Raw genomic sequence first — 21,954 nt, 5'->3', positions numbered from 1 at the left:
ACAAGTCATTAATAAATAATATTATAATAATTATTCCAAAATAAGTTGTAAAATACAAAATAACATTAATAAAATCTATCATGTAAATAATGTTTTGAATACTAATTTGAATAATATATATTGAAATAAAAATGGCTAAAGTCTAGTTACAAGTATAATTGTAAAAATAGTGACAACATAGGTTACAAAATCTGCAACTTCATAACCGCATCTGATTTATGTAACATTGCTGATTATATTAGAATTGTTCTCAAAGTGACTAAATTAGTTGATAAATACTAATTTTAATGCTATTTCAGTCGAAAAGAACACTATTACAAAATATCATAATTTTTGTAGTGTAAATAAAATATATATTTATTATTATATAATATTAATATTAATAAAAGTTAAGTGCTATAACAAAAAGTCTTTGTTACCTACCAAACATCATGTTTTACTGTTGGTAAATAGATTTTTTTGTGACCAATTTTATTTTCGGGATGGTATATAGTTTTTTTTTTCTATGAACCAAATTTATTTTCGGGATGGTATATAGATTTTTTTTTGTGACCCGACTTTATTTCCGAGATGGCTAACACTCTACCGTCCTGAAATATTTGGTTTCTTATGGTATATACATATATATACCAATAGTCATATTCCTTAATTCTTACCAAACACACTTATATATGTTTGTTTGAAAGGGTGCATCTATTTTGATCAAAAATGAAAGGAACTGTATTAGTTGTAGTACAGTGCGTACCTATTCACATTATTCTTGATCTCTTCTGTAGATGGTAGTAGTAATTTCCCTGGTTTAATCTTTCTGACAAACAGAAAGGCGACGAATTGCACGTTCCAGACAGACTTCGTGCTTGCGCAAACCATGCCAAGACAATATTTCTCCTTCATTCACGGGCTCGAGATTATTAGCTAATATTTGTTTATGCAATGACTTTAAGTTTATCAAAGGGACAGTTGTCGGTCTCCCGTGTGCGCACTGCACAATTAACATTCAAGTATTCAACCCCTCACTCTTAGAGGAGACTATTTTATTACTCATTAGATCATCAACTTACTTGGAAACATTGTGAGGTTTGCTTCAGTTCTTCAACAATCAGGGAACATTCTGAAGGCAACAATGTATCTCCAAACATTATAGCACCTTATAATAAATAAACCATCACACCAGTTAAGGACAAGCGAATAATCATTTTTCTTTTATATATAGAAGATCAAAATATAATTTATTTTTACCCCTGCATGCTTTAGAATTAAGAACCCTATGAACTGAAGGTGGTATACTTGACGATCCATCTGTATCTGACAACTGCACTTCACAGTTCATATATATAATTCAAAACTTGAGTTGGAATAGATGCAATATATGATTTCGCATTACCTGTTGAAGAAATTCTAGAAGATCTACGTCACTTAATTTGACTCCCAATATACAAGGTACCTGTGTTTGTTTGTTACAAATTAAGACACTATTATATGCCCCAAATGCATACTCATCGTAATTACTTCAAACAGAGTTATTTGACTACAATAGTACAATGGAAACTGAATGTTTATAGAACAAAAACGATTCCTTACTGCAAGGAGTGTGACACCTGACGCCTGCCTATGTAGAAGATTCAGACTCCTGAAAAAGGAGGTCAATAATAGAAACTCGATGTTTATAGACATACTAAGTTTTATTAAGAAAAATCAATACTTTTTGAAGGATTCTGATTCCTGAGAATGAATATTGCAGATCCAACCCCAATTCTTTATCTGCTCAGCATAATTTTGCAACAACTGGTACCCAATTTCAGGCAAGACCTATTGCACGTTTGACAGAAACAACGAAAACCATGTCAAAAATAAATGAAGAAAACAGAGGAATCCTCAAGACTGACATTCAAATTCATGTACCAAAGTTTGCTCTGCATTCAGATGGGCCACTGTCTTCATTTTTCCAGATAGTACCTGTCAAATTTCTGATTCTTAGCTACTAGATCCTTCAGTGTTAAAGAGAAAGAAAGCATGATACCTTCACTCGTAAATCTTCCAGGCGGATTCTTTCATCAGCAGCATGCTGTAGAAGAAGACGACTACTTGTAAATTCATTCATAATGCAGCTATAGTAAGTTACCCAATTTAATCAAATTGCCTTCATAACGCATGTGAACTATATACGAATGGGCTAGACTTCTCGCGCAAGTTCATGTACCAGTGTATATCAGTTTCTCAATTTTTTATTTACTAACTCATAAATGTCAAATCATCTACTATACTTATTTCTCAAATTCTTAAAGAAATTCACAAACAAAAGTAATCAAAAACACCTAAATATGTTATCAATTATATCCAAATGGGGCTGTTATGAGACCCAAGTGTGATTGATCTGTTGTGAATATAGGCAAGATGGAAGGACAGAGTACAAAGATAAGCAGTTTAAAACCTGATCAATTAAAGCAAGTACATCGCCACCAACAACTGGGATAAATTTCTTGTCCACCTGCTGAAGGACTCTGGCATTATCCAGAATGCTTCTATTGATAGAGTCAGGTACCAGTGAGTCACCAGCTAAATGCAAGATTCCAGAGGTAACATTAAGTATAGGATCTTCGTGCCTTAGTGATTTTTCCCCTTCCTGTAAATCAAGGAAACAATTACTTGTTTCACTCATTGGAAAACAACTCAAAGCAATGGAAGCCAAACACCCTAGGAACTAAAAAAACACTTAACTGTATTCAGAGGAAAACCCGTGCGCCACTTCAAACCAGGATCAACCGGTTCTTCAATTTCCTTGAATGGATCTAAGAAATGAGATTAAACCCATTCTTTATAATACTAACACATGTTATCCATGAAGAGAACTCAAATAAAACTTAATCACTTCATTATCTAAGAGGATGAGGAGGGGTGAGAAAATACTGGGCTGAGCATTTCACGGATTAATCCGAAATACTAATTTAGATTAGCTATTGGATTGAGTTCTTTGGATTGGATTAGGATTATCCAAACAAAATATATTTTCCAAATTTGTTTTTTACTAGACTATATTTCACCAAAATATATTATTTATCTCTACTTTTTTAGCATGAAGTAGGTCATAATTTTGTTTTCTTTCTTCGTAACCATCAAATTTATATTTAGTCAACATACTTCATCCATTTTATTAAAAAATTAGAGGTTTCTTTTTAGTAAATAAAATAAATTTAGAGTTACTATTGCACAGATAAAATTTAATTATAATAAAATATATTATTAACAAATTTAAATTTAACAGTAATTTTTTTTTTCTGAATTAAGTGTAAAATGAACTTATTAAACATTAACTAACAAAACAAAAAGAGAGTAAAATAAATAAACCTAGTAAAGAATGACAAAAAAATGTTGAATTGAATTATTCAAACCATACCCAATACAATCCAAATCAAATCCATAATCAATATAACGGTTTGGATTATCAGATTGTATAAATATAATTTGGATTTAATATGGATCAGGTAAAATGGATTGGATTTATCCATTTGCTCACCCCTAACTGGGTCAACCCAAAACTCAATCTCCAATTCCAAATTGAGTAATTTGGGTAGACACTTTGGATTGGGATGGGTTCAAGGTTACCCGAAATTTCTTTTTTTTTACCCTAAAAAAGTACTATTTTTTAGCCGAATATTTTGTATTTTTTTTTGTTGGGGATTGTGAGTTCGCTTGGGTTCATTTTGGGTTACCCAAATAAAGTCTAGGTCTTCAGTGAGGACTCTTCGCTCTAGAGCCATCCCCACCACGAAATAAGAATTTTGAACATTTGTACATAGTCTTTATCGTTTGCTCAACGACCATTTTTATATCTATAATCACCCATTTCGGATTTTCCAAAAAATTAGAGAGAAAATGAGACCCGGCCATATGGAATGATCATCAAAAGACTTCGCTAGTTAGTTGAGATTGAATGAATATATTAATATTTTTTTTTTATACACCAACCCATTATAATGAGTAGAACCTGAGTTGGGTAAATTTAGTTTGGGTTGAATATGAGAAGGGTTTACCTATTTGCTCACCCCTAAGAAGCACTGAAGTTGTACAAGCTGTACTTTCTGCTTCAAACTTATCACAGAAAAGAAATAAAAGAAGGTTACCTTCAGAAGAATCCCTATGATAATGTTGAAAGCTTTTTAACTCTTCATCCACCTCATATTTTTCCTCTTCCACATTTAGTCTTCTCTTATCAACTGGCCTGAAAGCAACATAACTAAAAGTGAATGCGGAATTTTACTTTCACTATTATGTCTTCAAAAGTTATAATACCTAAGATATGGAGTGGGTTCTTCCATGGAATTAGGTTCCGAGTGCTGTTCTATGCTGGATATGTTTTGCAATTGCGTCACATTGCTTGCTTCTGCAGAGCAGGCAAATGCATAAATAATATCTCATCTCAACAGTTATGAAATGCTAGACAAGCCAAGCATTTCATGACTACCTGGAAACTTGTTGGCCTCATGAGTTGTCTGTATATTGGCATTCCCTTCTTCTATAGTGAAATAATCACTCAGGGTAAAGAATTTCTTCTTGCTTCTATAGGATGGAGGAGCTGAGAGACTTCTTCCATGCCTTCGATTCTGAACAGGGTTCTTTCTTGCATATTGAGTACAATCTCTTACATTTTCATTCTTTTTGGAATTTGCTGTTGAAGAAATGAGACAAGACCCATCTAGTTGCCTACTAGCAACATCTTTTCTCCACAATTTTCCAGAGCTGAGACCATATAATTCAGAACATTCAAGGAAGATATCTTTATCCAGATTCTGCAGTTGGAGAGAATCACATGTATTGTCTTTATGGCGAAATCTCTCAAAATTCAAGGAAGGGCTTGTTTTTCTTGACAATGAACTATATTTTCTATCCAACCTGTTCGTCTCATCATCATTGCAACAAAGCACAGAATCCTGAAAGTTGTTATCTACCCTCAACCAAGAGCTAGCACGCTTATCACATTCGACACTTACTTCTAAAGTCCTGTCCCCAACAATGTGGCTTATTTCTTGAGATTTTGTAGTGCACGGTGAATCTAACATTATATGTGGCCATTGAGAGTTAAAGGGACCATGAAAAAACTCAACTGGTTCCATACTTTCTTCTGAGTCTGAGTGAAGATCAATATCCAATTTTAAATGACATGCATCAAGTTCCCGTGATTTTGATGAATTTCTTGAGACAAAATTCATCTCTGGAGCTTTGTCATAAGAAGTTTGGATATCAGGAGAATACAAAGTTGTAGCTTCATCAACATTCAACCCAGACCTTGGCGAAAAACAAGACCTCTGATCAAGTTCAAGGTCCTCCAAGCTTCTAGGATCTATCCAGTCCTCATTGTTAAACCATTTTCGTTTAGCTCTAGATCCATGAACATCAGTACTTTCATTAGTGTTTAAATATGTATATTTATCAAGTTGTGGGCCTCTTTGTGAGGAGCAGCTCTTTAGGAAAGGTTTTCTCATTTCCTCATGAACTGTTTTCTCCCTGTTACAACTCACAAAATTCTTAAAGGGCAACTCAGTCTCAGATAATACATTGCTTATGTTGGCATCATCACTCTGTTTAGAATTCTCCAATCTGGTACACCAAAGACGACCCTTCCCCAATAAATGATTATCAGAAGAGAAGAATCTATCATCAAATTCCTGTGTCTCATAGTCACTTTCTTGGTCAGCTATTATAGATGTGGTATGCAATTCACAATACGGCTTCAATGAATAGACTGCTTGATGAACTCCTCGATGGCTTTCATGTTCCAATTGTTCTACATTTCTTGAAGACATCCAACTGGGAGTATCATTTTCCCAGCTAGTCATGTGATCATACTCTTTGTCTAGAACTCCAAGCTTGGGAGAGAAAAGGCTTAAAGAAGAACTCAAATACTGCATCTCTCCCATTCTCTCTGAGGAAGAGTGTTCTCCAGTAAAGCCTGCAAACAAATAATCAAATAAAAATTAGATCTTTAAACAAGGACCTGAGTGAACAATATTACTGTTTTCCTCTAACTGTGTGGCATGGAAAGGCTATTAAGGAATGAAGATAAGAGTGAGCTTACTTTGTTCCCCTGTTGCATTATGGGTTCTCATACTTGAATTACGTTTTCTGGAAATATAATCATAAGTGGGTGCATCATCTTCAAAAATACACATGATACAAATGATTTAATGTGTGTCAATTAGTTGAAACAAAATTAAGGAACGCTTATAAAGCTACAATCTTATCAGCTTACCATGATAAATGATTTCTCTCCAGAACTTGGGTACAACTTTCTCAATTAAAGAAAGAATTGGAGACCAGTCCTGAAAGGAAACCAAATATGTCAAGCAAAAAGAAGACAAAGATAACGGAAACTGTAATATTTATGCAAAAGGAGAAAAAAACGAGATAACTTTGATTGTTACTTTTTAATACTAAATTTATCAGTTGAATCATTATTGTGGACAAACCAAGTTTCATAGAGAACATCTTTTCAAAAGAGCAAAATCTAGCCTTCCAGGTTATTCATCCGAAAAGCATAAGCCAAAGATGAGAAGAACAAATAAAAGCGATGAGAGGCTCAGAAGAACAACACAAAGCCTAGATGAGAAGAGGAATCAAACTACTCAAGTTCAATGCACAGATCAATTACAAAATACTAATTTATACTAATTAATCATAACTGAAAAAATAACGACCAAATGATAAATAACTGTTAATATCTTCTACTCATTTAACTAACTACTAATTGCCTATAGCTTCCTATATAAATTATAATAATAATAATATTTATTACATATCATACACATCAGATTCACTTCCACAAAAAATGTCTTGCCTTGAATTCAGCAGTTGCTTTCGATGGCTCAATATTGATTTCATAACAAGATGGTGGACAACTTAAGTTCAGAAGATATGTCAAATGAGCTTCAGATCTCTTTCGTTTCCCATTAGGTGACTCAATCACAGGCTTTGAAATAGCTGAATGGCTGAAATTCATGGCCAGGAGATTTAACAGTTTGTGGATCTGACCTTTGTCAATGTATCGTGAATTGATATCTGGAGTTGCAGTCAAAGAACAACTATAACCATGTCCTGGCTATGGGCCGTTGCCTTCCCAGAAGAATATGATATGTTCAAGTTCAAATATAAATCAATGATAAATATAAGATGGCGGATACATACATATTGGAAGGCCTGCAATAAATAACCATGTAACGTCTAGACTTGTTTCATGGGTACGGAGCAGAGAAGAAACTTTATGAATGATCACTTTCATCATACCTTCTCAGAAATAGTATCACGAGGAATAGATATATATCCAGAAAGCTTCAACACACCATCAGAAACATCCAATTCATGAAGAGAACTGGAAGCCTCGTTTCCAAAAGCACTTGTCAACAGAGACAAAGGAGAAGAAGATGGATTTGAAACCAATAGTTCAACATCACTGCAGAAGATAATAGAAAATTTCAATTAACAATCGAGCATTTCACGAGGTTCATTGTCCAATTTAGAAGATTACTCTTCGGTGGCAACCAATCTGAAACAAACTCTTGGATGTACTAGCGCAATCTTTAGCACACAACTTTTGACTGAATGAAGGACCTTCTTCGGGCTTCAAATTAGATTGGATTGCAAAAATTCAATCAGTTTAAACCATTACCATAAACCAAATTTACCATGCCAAATATAATTTAATATGGGCATCATCAGTAATATCTCAATCCAAAGAAAAACAAGAAGCTAATAAATTAGAACCTGGATACCACTTGCTTCCGCCGAACTGGTTGATTATAAAATATATCACGAGCAGTAACTGCAAGAATACTACTCTCAGGAACTCCACAGTTGATAAATTGAACACCCTTAACAAAAAGGAGCCAGAAAAGAAAAGAAAAGAAAAAAAAAGGAACATCTCCTGCTATCTCTATTGCAGATTCCTGGACGCATTGCAGAAAGATATATCTACTGGACAAGTAAAATGAGCTATATCCTGATGAAGGGACTGATTCAGTCAGTCACTCACCAAAGTCACCAAGATCATGCTGATAACTTCTAGAACCAGCTTTCAGCAACAAAAAAAATCTACAACCGGCTCTATGGCGAATGCTTAACAATTCTTTTGAGAAACCATCACATGTAATCAAGGAGGAAAGGATTCTGAATCCTATGTGTTTTTCTTCTCTGTGCTAGGGCAGGATTATTAACAAAAAAAAGGTAGAAAACATGCCTAAATGGCTTCATAATAGTTACATTCTCTAATTGGAATGAGGCCAAAATAGACAGACAGCTTTTACCTGTTGTGCCTATGTCATGTCTGCTATCATCAATTCCAAGAAACAAACATTTGCATCCCTGTGAAGAATGGAAGGAGAATCAACCTCCATTAATACTAAAATAAGCAGACAAAGATTACAGGAAGTGATTATGGAGGCTCGATATCAAGAGAATGATGAATCACATAACCTTCATAACCTTGCTGTAACCATGTGGTCTCCCATGTGTTCTTGTAACTATTTCTAGTAGGGAAATATCAGACATTGAGCTTAAAGATTCTCCTCTAAGGCCAAAGCTTCCATTAAAATCATCTTTACCATCCCAGTTATCAAATTTTGATGTTGCTGACAAGCACACAGTGATAGATGTCAAGAACAAGATATTATGAGACATATCCATAGAAAGTAATCTATAGTTATTCCTACTAAAAAAATACAAAAGGAATGAAATACATCATGTACAGTACATCTGCAAATGTTCCCATAGAGCAAAAAACATACTGAAATATGAAGTCTGTATAAACCCTAGGAGTTTAGGTAAAATTTTAGCCACAATAACGTGTACTAGGTAAAATCTACACACACACCTTAGGATTATAGGTAAAAGATTAACCTACACCATCCTCTGGACAAAGATTTGGATGAAGAGAAAGTGTGTAGACAATTAATCAAAAAGAGAGGATGTTAAGGCCAATTAAGAAAAGCACATAACAAGAACATACAAAACTACGCCACATAAAAGCATATTCTCTCTTCAGCAAGCTCACATACTTGCATAATCACAGATCAGGAATATTTTGGTCATCACGTCCTACATATAGCAACATATTCTTTCTCAATGTCTAGATTAATAGTGTTTCCAAACAAGAATGCATGCTTCACGAGGGAAAAACTCTCTAAGAAAATATGGGCAAAAGGTGAACATATTCTTCACAAACATCAATCTCAACAACAAAAAGCACCAGACACATGAAAAAAAAAGTTGAACTGACTAATTAGACAAAGAAAAAGGAGGTAACTTCGGTGATTAACAACTAAATAACCAATAAACAAGAAAATGTTGTTGGACCAAAAAACAATGAGCAAGGAGGAATCAATGGATATGTATTTGTGTAAATATTGGGCATTTCCATTTTTATAGAATTTATAAACCAGAGCCTATTTGGAAATTGATATTTTCTCACACTAACTGTCACAATTAAGATCACATTAGAAAATCACCAAAGTTAAAACTGAAAGTGATTTTTATTTGTTTGATATAAGATTTTTTTCTGGATCATAATCAAATTATTTTTTCTAGAATTAACAAAATTATAATGTGATTTTCGTTGCTTCATTTGGTATACAAATTATTTTTAGATTATGATCCAAATTATAGTATATTTTTCTAGTTAATTTGGTATAGAGATTTTTTTCACAATTATCATCAAATATTTTTTGGATTATAATCATATTATTTGTTAGATCATTGTGAGTTTTCACAAACATAACAAATGTAGATTTTTCATGTCACAATCAAAGTTTGATAACAAAACAGCCAATTATCAGCTTTTAAGAAGCAATACGAAACATGACAATGAGCCAAGTTATGAAATGGTCTCACAAATCAACAACCTCAGAGGAAAAATGACAAAGACATGAATGATTACCATATCTCTCCCCCAACAAAACCAGTCCTTCTCTTGTAATCCCATGTCCTGAAAGTAATTGAAATTTTACATAACATACACACACAAAAAAGAAACCCAATAACAATAAGATGCAGGTGTCAGACCTAAGCAACTAAAGTGATGCAAATGTACTTTTCTTTTGGTGAAAGGGCAATACTGTTTGTGATAAGAACAGTGGTGAATGATCATGATCAGTGATGAGAAGTAAATGATAAATAAGGAAGAAATCTTACCATTATCAGCTACTTTAACAAAACAGATACCAGTTCCAACAGTAACAGATACCTAATAAGATAAAAACCTATATCAGTTTTGACAACTTCAAAGGCCAGAATGTAATACCTTACATTGAGAAGAACTTCATATCCTATTGAAAAGGTAAAACCCTTTTCACGCAGTAGGAGCATGTATATAAAAACGGTCACCTTGGTAGCGGAGGCGTCAAGGCTGTTGTATATGAGCTCTTCTACTACTCTTGTCAAGTCGTAAAATATGATTCCGGAGCGAACGGAATGGCGAACAGACTCTGGTAACCGCCTGATTTCTCGCATTTTCTTTCTACCTTGTTAAGTACAACACTTTTCAATTGAATGTTCACAAATCGGCTCACATAAGATTTCTACAAGCAAACAAGTACGTAAAAGAGTAAAATAATAGTTGTGATTCCCCCTAACAAGAAATGGACACTCATGCAAAATAAAGCGAGGTTTGATTTGGAGCGCCAACCTCAAAAATAGGGAAATTTGAGGAAATGACCCCAAAATAAGGCCAAATAGCCGATGGTGCGGCCCACTAATTTTTATAGCGCTGGTGACCCCCAAATAATTTTCTGCCGAAAATACCTCCGTTGCGTCACGCACCCTCCCGTTGCGTGACGCACCTGAGGGCATTGTGAAAAGTCCACAATGCCCTTACTATATAATAAAAAAAATGTGTGTTCTCTTCATTCTTTCTTTCTTCTTCTCTTTCTTCACTTCCCTTCTCCTCCTTCTCTCTAAAAAACCCAACCACCGACCGACGAAGACGACGGCGGAATCCACTTCCTTCACAATGTCTCTTTCTGCTGCTACAGGTATTCTTCTCCTTCTTCATTTCTCTCTTTCCACGCTTTGTTTGTTAGGGTGTAGTGATTAGGGAATGAGTAGGTGGAATGCCACCGTCGCGGCGGAAACTGGGTGTGTAACGCAGTTGCGTCACGTAGTTGCGTAACGCAGTTGCGTCACGTAGTTGCGTCACGTAGTTGCGTTGCGCAGATGCGTAACGCACCCCATACACTTTACTTGCATTTCATTGTTACGGTGTCTCTCGATTGATACTATCATTTTTTCAATTGCAGTTGAAGTATTTGCTGACGTATTTGTTGTGTACAATGGAGAGTGGCAAATTGCAGCCAATGGTACCAGGTCTTTCTCTGCACAATCATGCAAAACCATGGATATACCTCAATGTACTACATTTGCTGAATTAGTTGATACAATCTATGAGACGATTAACGTGCAAAAGTCTGCATATGATTTAGTGATTAAAGTCATGTATGATCCTTCTGCAAAACTTCCCCCTGTTGTTATTGAGGGAGATAAAGATGTGGGCATGTATTTATCACGGTTGATATCGGGTCGAAGTTCGTCACCACTTTGTGTCTCATTAGTAGAGAAGTACCCAAGTCAAGATACTACACTACCAATCATTACTCAAAAAAGTATACCCGGCGTTGTTTCTCGAGTTGTTTCTCAACAGATTTTATTTGAAAGTGATAATGAAGGAGGAGGAGAAGAAGATGAACGGGCTCATCATGAACTGATTAATCATGAACGCGTTATTGACTTTAATTATGAACGGGTTAGTGATTTCCAAGCTACTACTAGTCCTGCATCAGCAGTTGCACGCACGCCGCACCGGTCAATACCTACACCAATGGGTACACCATCTAGTGCAAGAGCGTCAATGGGTACACCATCTAGTGCAAGAGCGTCAATGGGTACACCATCTAGTGCAAGAGCGTCAATGGGTACACCATCTAGTGCAAGAGCGTCAATGGGTACACCATCGACAGACCCTACAGACGTATCACCGACAGACCCTTCATTTGCATTGGCGTTAACTAGTGAAACCGTATTGGAAGTCGGTACGTTATTTGATACTAAAAAAGAACTTCAACTGACGCTATATAAATATGCGATGACTTATCATTTTGAATTCAAAGTGAAAAAGTCTCGAAAACATCTTTGGTATGTGAAATGTATGGATGAGACATGCAAGTGGAGCTTACGTGCTGTGAAAGGTAAGTTTTCCGAGATGTTTGAGATTCGGAAATTCAATCGACAACACTCATGCTCAGTTTTGTCGAGGCCGGAAAAAAAAATGCAAACACCGGCATGGGTTATTGGGCAGTGCATGAAGGGTAAGTACATGGACCATCACCATAACCACTTGCCTAAAAAAATAATTGAAGACATGCAGTCAGATTATGGGATGTTTTTGACTTATAATAAGGCTTGGAGGGCAAGGGAAACGGCTTTAACGGCGGTGCGAGGATCGGTAGAGGATTCCTATGGAAAATTGCCTTCATACCTATACATGTTGGAGAAGAATAATCCGGGTACCATAACAGATATTCAGACAGACGAGCACGGGCACTTCAAATATATGTTCATGTCTCTAGGCCTCTCAATTAGGGGTTTCAAAGCCTTCTGTCGTCCCGTATTGTGTGTTGATGCAAGTTTTCTCAAGCACAAGGTGGGAGGTCAACTATTGGTGGCTGTTGCATTGGATGCCAATGAGCAACTGTATCCTGTTGCATTCGGCGTTGTTGATTCAGAGAATAATAACTCGTGGACTTATTTCATGCAAAAACTTAGAGAAGCAATTGGATTAGTTGATGATCTCGTCTTCGTATCCGATAGACACCCAAGTATAGCCAATGCCTTGTGTGCTGTTTTTCCAGAAGCAGACCACGGTGCGTGCACGTATCACATAAAGATGAATATTAATGCCAAATTCAAAACTGATAATTGTCATGTCGAGTTTGATTTGGCTTCTCGTGCGTACACTATCCCCCAATTTAATCGGTTTTTTGACAAGATCAGGGTTAAAGATCATAGGATTGCTGCCTATTTGGAAGAGATTGGGTTTCAAAGATGGAGTAGAGCATATTTCCCCGGTAAGCGATACAATCAACTCACAAGCAATTATGCAGAGAGTTTGAATAGTCAGTGCAGGGAAGCCAGAAAGTATCCAATTTCAGCAATGCTTGAGTCTTTAAGAACAACATTACAAGGGTGGTTTAATGATAGAAGAGAAAAAGCGTCCAACCACCAAGAATTTTTATCTCCAACGTATGAAAAGTTATTATGTGATGGTTTTGAGAAAGCAAGATTCTATACCGTATCATCCCTTAACCGATTTGAGTTGTATGTGCATGATAATGAGGCACATTATAAAGTCAATTTGAAGGACAAGGACTGCACTTGTAGGGTATTTGAAGTCTCCGGTCTTCCTTGTACACATGCACTGGCTGCTGCCCGTCACAGGAATGTGGTTCCTTACGACTTATGCTCAAGGTATTTAATCGTTTTGAACTTATTTATTTAACCTATTTTTAATCATTTTATTTTCCTTCTCATAGGTATTATACAACTGTATCTTGGTTGAATGCATATGCGGAGACATGTTATCCGGTTGGTGATGAAGAGAATTGGGATCTTCCCGATATTATCAAACAACGCGTGTGTCTAAAACCACCTGTGAAGGTTAAGAAAGGTCGGCCACAAACTAAACGTAGGACATCCCAAGGTGAGGTCCGTAAGGTCCCGAGACGATGCAGTTCATGTGCAGGTCTAGGACATAATAGAGCAACATGCAAAGCAGTGATGCCTGCACCATCTACCGCAAGAGCAAGAGCATCATCTCAGCAGCATGAGCCCTCATCATCTCAGCAGCATGAGCCCTCATCATCTCAGCAGCATGTGCCCTCATCATCTCAGCAGAATGAGCCATCATCATCTCAACTGTACGAGCCCTCATCTCAATCTTACGAGCCATTAGCTTAGAATGAACTTGTTAGTGTTGTGTTGTGGTGTTAATGTTGTTTTTGTAGACTTATTACCAAATGTCTTGTGTGGAGGTGTTAATGTTGTTTTTGCATCAAGGATTCAAGGATTCAGTAAAGTGTATTGTATTGCATCAGGGTTTTGATAGCTGCACAGTTGCTTTTGTATTCAGTAAGGTTTGTGCCTTGGAAGACTTCTGTTTTCTGGACTTTTTCTCAGAAGCTTTTTTAGCATCACTTGCTTCAGAAACAATTGATGAGGCAAATTTATCGAAGAGTCAGAGGAAACACTATGCTAATATCTGAGAAAGCAGCTGTTGTTGTTGTCTTAAGAGTTGTTGTTGCTCCTCCTCCTTGACGCAGCTGCTTGACGAAACTGCGTAACGCAGCTGCTTGACGAAACTGCGTAACGCAGCTGCTTGACGAAACTGCTTGACGCAGTTGCTTGACGCAGTTGCTTGACGCAGCTGCTTGACGAAACATGGTTTACATTAGTGCAGAACCTATTACATTAGACATGGTTTACAACATTAACAACATTTGATATCATTAACAACAATAACATATATATCATTAACAACATTTGATATCATTAAATCAACCATATTACAAAGGTTTGAGATTAACATTACAAAAATTTGATATCAGAACAGTACAAAAGTTTCATAAATAACCTATGGATCTACAAGTCCATGAAATAACCTCACTGCCCACTTTTCTCTCCAAGCTTTCATCTGATTTGAGGTCACTTCTGATAGATTCAGACCTGCAGTCAAGTACTCAATATACATTAGTACAAATACACCACAATCTCCACTCTTAGTTGCTTTGAGAACTTCTGACTCTGGAAGTCTTGTGTATGGCAAAACGGAATCAGGGTTGAGCAGAGGAAATCTTTATTTATCTTCAAGAGGCAATGCCTTGTCAAATATAACCGGAATCATTTGGCACATCGGTAGCACAAACTCATCAAGATTAGCATAACATCCAGGATCGCAGTCATATACGTCTACGCGCCATTGCTGTAGACGGACAACACAAAGTATCCAGTGGACGTCTTTGATGTTCCAAGGAATATATAAATCATCGCATACTTTCCAACTATTCCTATAGTTGCTTTCATCGCCCAAGAAGTATTCGAAAAAGTTTTCAATGTCAAACTCAATACGACTTTTCTTAAACGCAGCGTACTCAGCAGTGAACCTGGTGTGGAGCCAACAATCTCCAATAAAGAAGTTCTTCTTATATGTCTTTGGATATACCCAAGCTATTTTTCTCAGAATGAAGCAACCTGCATCGATTTCCTACACAAGAGAAACACATTTAAAATACAATCTGCAAATCTAAAATTATTCTAACATGAATATTACTTACATCATCAGTCAGCCAGGTGAACCTTTTTAGCATTCGGCGAAATAATGCCTTATCACCTAATATAGTATGGAGCTCAATTTTGTTGTTGTCAGTTTTTGGATCTTTAAGCCATGTTTGCAATTGATGAAGAAGTTGATCGTCATATTTTAGAAGTGGATTGACGGTGATAGGATCTTTTAACTTGGGCTGTTTCAGATTGGGGTCGGTGAAATCTGGATCATTCTTCGGCCTCTTATTCCTTCTCGTGACCAATATGACTTTCTTAGGAAGAGGAGGAGGAGTATTCACTATTTCCAGTTCATCTTCGTCATTTTCGTCTTTCTTCTTCCCAACCTTCTTCCCCACCTTTTTCTGAAAAGTCTTTTGTATAGGCTTTCTCTTCACTTCTTCTTTCTTCTCCACTTCTTCTTTCTTCTCCACTTCTTCTTTCTTCTCCCCTTCTTCTTCAATCTCCCCTTCTTCAATCTCCACTTCTTCTTTCTTCTCCCCTTCTTCAATCTCCACTTCTTCTTTCTCATTCTCAACAACGGCCTCTTTCTCGACAACGACCTCTTTCTCGACAACATTCTCATTCTCGACAACAGCCTCAACATTCTCTATCGGCGGATCCTCAACATTCTCATTCTCAATCTTCTTCTGCTCCAATTCAACACTGTCTTGCAAAATGGCTCCATTATTAACCTTCTCATTCTCCTTTTGCTCATCTTCTTCATCGAGAATGTCATTCAGACCAATGGCATTCTCCTCTTCTTCGTCACGAATGTCATTCTTGTCATTCTGCTTTTCTTCCTCTTCTTCAACACGAATATCATTCTGCTTTTCTTCCTCTTCGTCACGATTGTCATTCAGACCGATGTCATTATCCTTCTGCTCCTGCTACAAAAGTGAAAAGAATTTAAATTAAGGATGCGTCAAGCAGCTGCGTCAAGCAGCTGCGTCAAGCAGATGCGTCAAGCAGATGCGTCAAGCAGCTGCGTCAAGCAGCTGCGTCAAGCAGCTGCGTCAAGCAGCTGTGTCAAGTAGCTGCGTCAAGCAGCGGCGTCAAAGACATACAGTAGTAAAAAACAGAAAGCTCTAACAGAATTACCTGGTTGGTGAAATGGCTGGCGAACTGGTTGCTTAGACTGAGAATCATCTTTTCAAACCTCGTAAAGTAGTTTTGTTGATTCAATTTGATGTCTCTTATGTCTCTCTTGATTTCTTCGACATCTTTCTTTATCTCTTCGACATCCTTCTTTATCACTTCGGCATCCTTTATCTGAACATGAGATGCCGGTGCCGGTTCACGTGCAGGTGATGATGGAGGTGTTGAAGTTGCGGATGGGGGACTCATGTTACGCAGGTTACGACGCTTGATGGCTGCTTTGCTGGGGGGGGATATATCATCATATTCAACATTTCTCTTCCTCTTGGAAGGTTGGACAGTAGTAGGTTCTTCATCAACATCTTCATCATCATCTTCAGCAACATCTTCATCAGCCTTTCTCTTTTTTCCCCCATCAGTAACTCCCTCAAACAAATCATCGTATGAATTGTTAATGTGTTCAAAATCCTCCCCACTGTACAAACTCGTCTCATCGGAGGACTCTTCCATCTTAGAAAACACAGCGCTGTTAAAGGCAGATTGCATCTCCTGAAATGTATTCTTCCTTTTCGATTGATACAACAGTATCCTTGGGCGAAAAGGGCCATCAACGTCTTTCCTTGTGGCGAATTTAGGGACCATGTTTTGAATGATCTCATAGCTCCACACTTGTAGTGCTAGTACAAACCCATACACGTTATAAGCAAAAGAATTAGTAACTCCACTCCCTTTCCTAGACATATATACGGACCTGTGGTGTTTCATGTCCTGGTCAAGACCCCTCATGGTGAATCTAAAGGACACCTTCCCCCATGGAAATCGGAGGAAATCTTCAACATCTTCAACCATATGGATGATTTTGAGATTTAAAAGCCGTTTTGGGTCATATGAGAAGAGGTACTGGTTAATCAAGCAGATCAACCCGATCTTCCATGCGTCTTCCTTATCGGTGCATTTCATGAAAATAGATTCCAAATCCATCATTCGAATTGACGTATTCCTTTTGAAATATTTTATCAGCAAGGGTGGACAACCTCGGCATTCATCTTTGTATTCAGGCAATCTGTCGAAGTTGAGGCCTGTAATCAATGCGTACTCTTTCAGACCAAAAGTATATTCCTCCCCATTAAGGTTGAAAATCATCCTATTCAAATTGGCCTTCACCTTCCGAACCAGCAACTGATGTAAAATGGTCCCTGAGAACAACAAGTCTGGGACTCCTCTCAATAAATACTGAAATTGAGAATTTAGAGCCCTCTCCATAAGACCCAGCGCTTCAAACCTATCAGATACTTTTTTCAAGGCTAGAACAGATTTCAATGAAATCCTACCAGGAAAATCATAAACCGTGAAGTCTGCCATCTACAAAAGGGAAAAGAAAAACAACAATGTTTGTGAAAACATTTCAAAACAAATATAAACAAACGAGAAGAAAAGCAACCGTCAAAATAGCTAGAAACAACTGTCAGATGCGTCAAGCAGCTGCTTGACGCAGCTGCTTGACGCAGTTGCTTGACGCAGTTGCTTGACGCAGCTGCTTGACGCAACCCAACCCGTAAACCGTGCATGAACCATTTGAAATCAAGAAGCATGCTACCCTAATTCCTAACATAAAACATGCATGAACCGTTTGAAAGCAGGAAGCAACCTACCCTAAAACCCTAACATAAAACATGCATGAACTATTTGAAAGCAAGAAGCAACCCTAAAAACATAACATAAAACATGCATGAACCATTTGCAAGCATGAAGCAACCCTAAACCCTAACATAAACCATGAATGAACCATTTGCAAACAAGAAGCAACCAACCCTAAAACCTAACATGAACATAAACAAACATAACTAAAACTAACCTCATGAAGTCAATGAATGAACGAGAAGATGAAGACGGAGACGAGCAGGAAGAGACGTCGAGGCAGGTGCGTCGTCGAGGCAGGTGCGTCGTCGGGTGCGAGAGAGAGAGAGAGCATGAATAGTGGTCGAGGCTTATTTGGGTTTTTATATAAAATAAAAATAAATGTGACGCATCGTATCCTACTTGACGCATCCGAGTTGACGCATCGGAGTTGACGCATCCGAGTTGACGCATCGGAGTTGACGCATCGGAGTTGACGCATCCGAGTTGACGCATCGGAGTTGACGCATCGGAGTTGACGCATCCATCTTGACGCATCCGAGTTGACGCATCCGAGTTGACGCATCGGAGTTGACGCATCCATCTTGACGCATCCATGTTGACGCATCCATCTTGACGCATCCTACGTGACGCATCCATGTTGACGCATCCATCTTGACGCATCCATCTTGACGCATCCATGTTGACGCATCCATCTTGACGCATCCATCTTGACGCATCCTACGTGACGCATCCTACCAAACAAACAACCTGCATTCAACGAATCAGCGAATCAATGAGGAACGTTCTGTAAATGAAATATACACGAACTGAATAGGAAATCGAAACAAACAATAACGAAATAAACACAAAATATAGTGGAATGGTCGAATGAAATGTCAATTTGTTCGAAATCCTCAGCGCTGTGCAAACTCGTCTCCATTGGATGTTCTTCGAAGTTATAGGCCGTTGAATATGTTGCCATGGTCGACGGTGCCTCTTCGATTCGTTCTTCATCGCTGAAAAAGAAGAGAAAATCTTCTCCGCCACCATTAGGGTTTCACGGCGGAGCGGCGGAGAAGACGGGCTGGATGAGAGAGAAACTGAAACGAAAATGAAAAAAAATTAAGTCTTTATAGGGTTCAGGGTGCGTCACGCACCTGGAGGGTGCGTGACGCATGGGTAAAATGGTCATTAAAAAATTTGGGGGTCACCAGCGCTATAAAAATTAGTGGGCCGCACCATCGGCTATTTGGCCTTATTTTGGGGTCATTTCCTCAAATTTCCCCAAAAATAGGTAAGTGATCTTGTGGTTAGGGTTTAGTAATTTACGACAATTCGCTTGCTGTATATTGCGAATGAAGACGCCCTTCCTTCCTAGAGGGAGTAGGATAATCGACCGTGGCGCGCGGGAGTATGCTCTTACAGCCGGTCGTTAAGAATATAATAATTATATATATCCTATCGTATGTTTTTCAAAATCTCTGTCCATCGATGGTCGATTAAATATCGATTCGATTTGGTCGGTTATAAAATAAGTTTAGTATGTCGATCTATCTGTCCCAAAACAATTCTTTATCTTTTACACTAGTCGAGAAAGACAACACTTAAAAAATATCAAAAACAAATATATATACGATCGGTCGGTTTATCTGTCGATTTTTTATTATCTAAATCATCGGAAATTATAAACGGAATAAAACTTGATTCGACCAATTTATAATTATTTCAATCGATTTTTCGAAAATTCAGTTCAATTTTTTTAATTTTACTTACCCCTACTTATAATACAATAATTGATTACAATAAAAAATCATCACATTAGCTTTAAAAAGTGTGAGGGAAGAAAGATTTTTTTATATTTTTCCGTCAATTAAATTCAAATATCTCCCATCACCCTCAATATGAAGGTTCATTTGAGATCTTCAATATTTCCATCTTTATCTTATGTCTTCTAATTTCTTTTAAATGTTTAATAAAATTAACAAATTTTAGAAAAAAAAATATAAATCTAATATTCTAATAACACTATTTATATTTATTTATTTTTAACTTAAAAAACTTTTGTTAAGAAAAAACAAATTCATAAATGTAGGGAATTTCCTTACTAATCAATCAAAGAATTGAGAAATATGACATGAATAAACCATAAAGAGTATAACAACACAAGATTTGATATCAGAGTTTGACCAAAAAATTGGTCTACATATCCGTTGAGCTAGGTTAAAAACTCAATTTCACTATCACAATCAAATGTTTCAATTATACATTTGTTTATATATATATCACTCACACATATATAAAATCTCTCACTATCTATTTATCTATATATAAGCAAATTAGTCTAACTAATTTAAACTTTGGACACTTTATTTAATTTTGTTAGACCTATTTAATTGGGTCTCTTCTATTAACTCAATATCAATAATAATTTTTATTATCTTAAACAAAATTCTTACAAAAATAAATTATTATAGTGAGTTAATAACATTACTGGTGTAATACTTAACTAGAAAAATTTCCGTGCGATGCACACGGATAAATATAAAAACAAAATAAATTAAATAAATTATAATAATATCTCTTCAATGTTTAAAATTCTTAATAAATCACGAATAATATATTAAAATAAAAATATAACGTTCTAATTCCACATTTTATTCACTTCGATAAAACAACTTATTTTCTCACATGTTTCATCACATATTTTTTCCGAATTATTCTCTCATCTCGTGACTTTACACTTTCACTTTGTCAATCAAATATTTGATTCATATTTTTTAATAATTAGCATCGTGACCTCACACTTTGGTCAATCAAATATTTGATTCATATTTGTTTAACCACTTTCAAATGATACCGATCTATTATCTCTCGGCAAACCACATCTCAATCACACTTGGTTAAAGGTTATACTTGTTTTGTTAGGTTGCAAGTTCGAAATATACAAATAGCATTTTTAATTTTATTTTTAACCGTTTTAAGTTTATGGGCGGGTCAACCCACAATTCGACTCAAGTATCCATTTACTCTCACATAAATACTCAAATTAACCACAACTCTCGACCCGACAATTCGGACACTTAAAAATATATATATATATATATATATATAAATGAGTTAGTTAAAAAGTTGAACTTTTATTGTTAAAATGTATCGCGTTCATTAAATTTGGTGTTGAATCTTAAATATAAAGTGTGGTTAGTCTAGTTGATTAAAGAGTTGTACTTGTTTTTGTCAGGTTGCAAGTTCGAAACATACAAATAGCATTTTTAATTTTATTTTTAACCGTTTTAAGTTTATGGGCGGGTCAACATACAATCCGACTCAAGTATCCATTTACTCTCACATAAATATCCAAATTAACCACAGCTCTCAACCCGGCAATCCGGACACTTTAAAAATTAAGCATCATTATATATTTATATAGATTCTTACCAATATAGTTGTAATCTCATAATTTAGATAGACTTTTTATTTTTATTTTTATATGAAACTTAACCACAATTCTATAAAAGTAAAATTATTTTCAAATTGGCTCATATTTTGATTTCCATTGTATTTATGTCAAATTGGGAGCTCTTTATTAAAAAATTTAGATCTTTTCTTTTAAATATCACAATTTTGAAGCTTTTAAGCATCACAGTTATACAAAAACGCTGTATCTGTAATTAAAATCCTTATTTACTAAAATGCGGTCATCAAATTAGTGCCCTTGAATCTTTTATTTTTTTATTTATAAATATCATGAAAATAACCGATTAAATATTATTTCATTTTGTATAACTTTACTAATAGATAAATAGGAAGGCTCAGTAAGATTTGAAAAAAAATATCTGTTGAAATATAATATAAAAAATGTTGGTTATAAGTTTCATCCGTGCATTG

The 21,954-nt window shown here is 36.2% G+C and overlaps 1 protein-coding gene across 2 annotated transcripts; it reads right to left on the bottom strand.

Annotated features, from left to right (window-relative positions):
* Positions 1-578: 578 nt before the first annotated feature.
* On the bottom strand, positions 579-19,468 carry LOC124914013 (DNA mismatch repair protein MLH3). 2 transcript variants are annotated; one of them, XM_047454470.1, is made up of 26 exons: positions 19,355-19,468; positions 10,369-10,564; positions 10,177-10,228; positions 9,923-9,970; positions 8,464-8,618; positions 8,295-8,352; positions 7,756-7,813; positions 7,520-7,612; positions 7,279-7,444; positions 7,176-7,191; positions 6,833-7,053; positions 6,248-6,317; positions 6,074-6,151; positions 4,463-5,947; positions 4,291-4,381; positions 4,122-4,219; positions 2,719-2,789; positions 2,432-2,623; positions 2,021-2,065; positions 1,903-1,956; positions 1,703-1,809; positions 1,582-1,630; positions 1,385-1,444; positions 1,240-1,312; positions 1,062-1,147; positions 579-982 (listed from the first exon to the last, which is right to left on the bottom strand). In XM_047454470.1, the coding sequence occupies exons 2-26, from the start codon at positions 10,492-10,494 to the stop codon at positions 800-802; spliced, it is 3,735 nt and encodes a 1,244-aa protein (XP_047310426.1). In that variant the 5' UTR covers positions 10,495-10,564; positions 19,355-19,468; the 3' UTR covers positions 579-799. The 2 variants fall into 2 exon arrangements, 1 of the variants encoding a protein (XP_047310426.1); XR_007096797.1 differs by having other exon boundaries at positions 927-982; positions 1,240-1,317.
* Between the last annotated feature and the right edge of the window lie 2,486 nt (positions 19,469-21,954).

Source organism: Impatiens glandulifera, chromosome 9 (assembly GCF_907164915.1).
Source record: "Impatiens glandulifera chromosome 9, dImpGla2.1, whole genome shotgun sequence".
NCBI lineage: Eukaryota > Viridiplantae > Streptophyta > Magnoliopsida > Ericales > Balsaminaceae > Impatiens > Impatiens glandulifera.
This window is presented reverse-complemented; position numbering and strand designations above follow the sequence as displayed.

Bases quoted from the DNA above. Each gene is read 5' to 3' on its own strand.
- LOC124914013 (XM_047454470.1), bottom strand. From the start codon at position 10,494: ATGCGAGAAATCAGGCGGTTACCAGAGTCTGTTCGCCATTCCGTTCGC. The intron at 5,948-6,073 runs GTAAGCTCACTC...ATTTGTTTGCAG, and splicing joins TAATGCAACAGGGGAACAAA to GCTTTACTGGAGAACACTCT. The intron at 2,066-2,431 runs GTTTTAAACTGC...CTTCTTCTACAG, and splicing joins TACTTGCTTTAATTGATCAG to CATGCTGCTGATGAAAGAAT.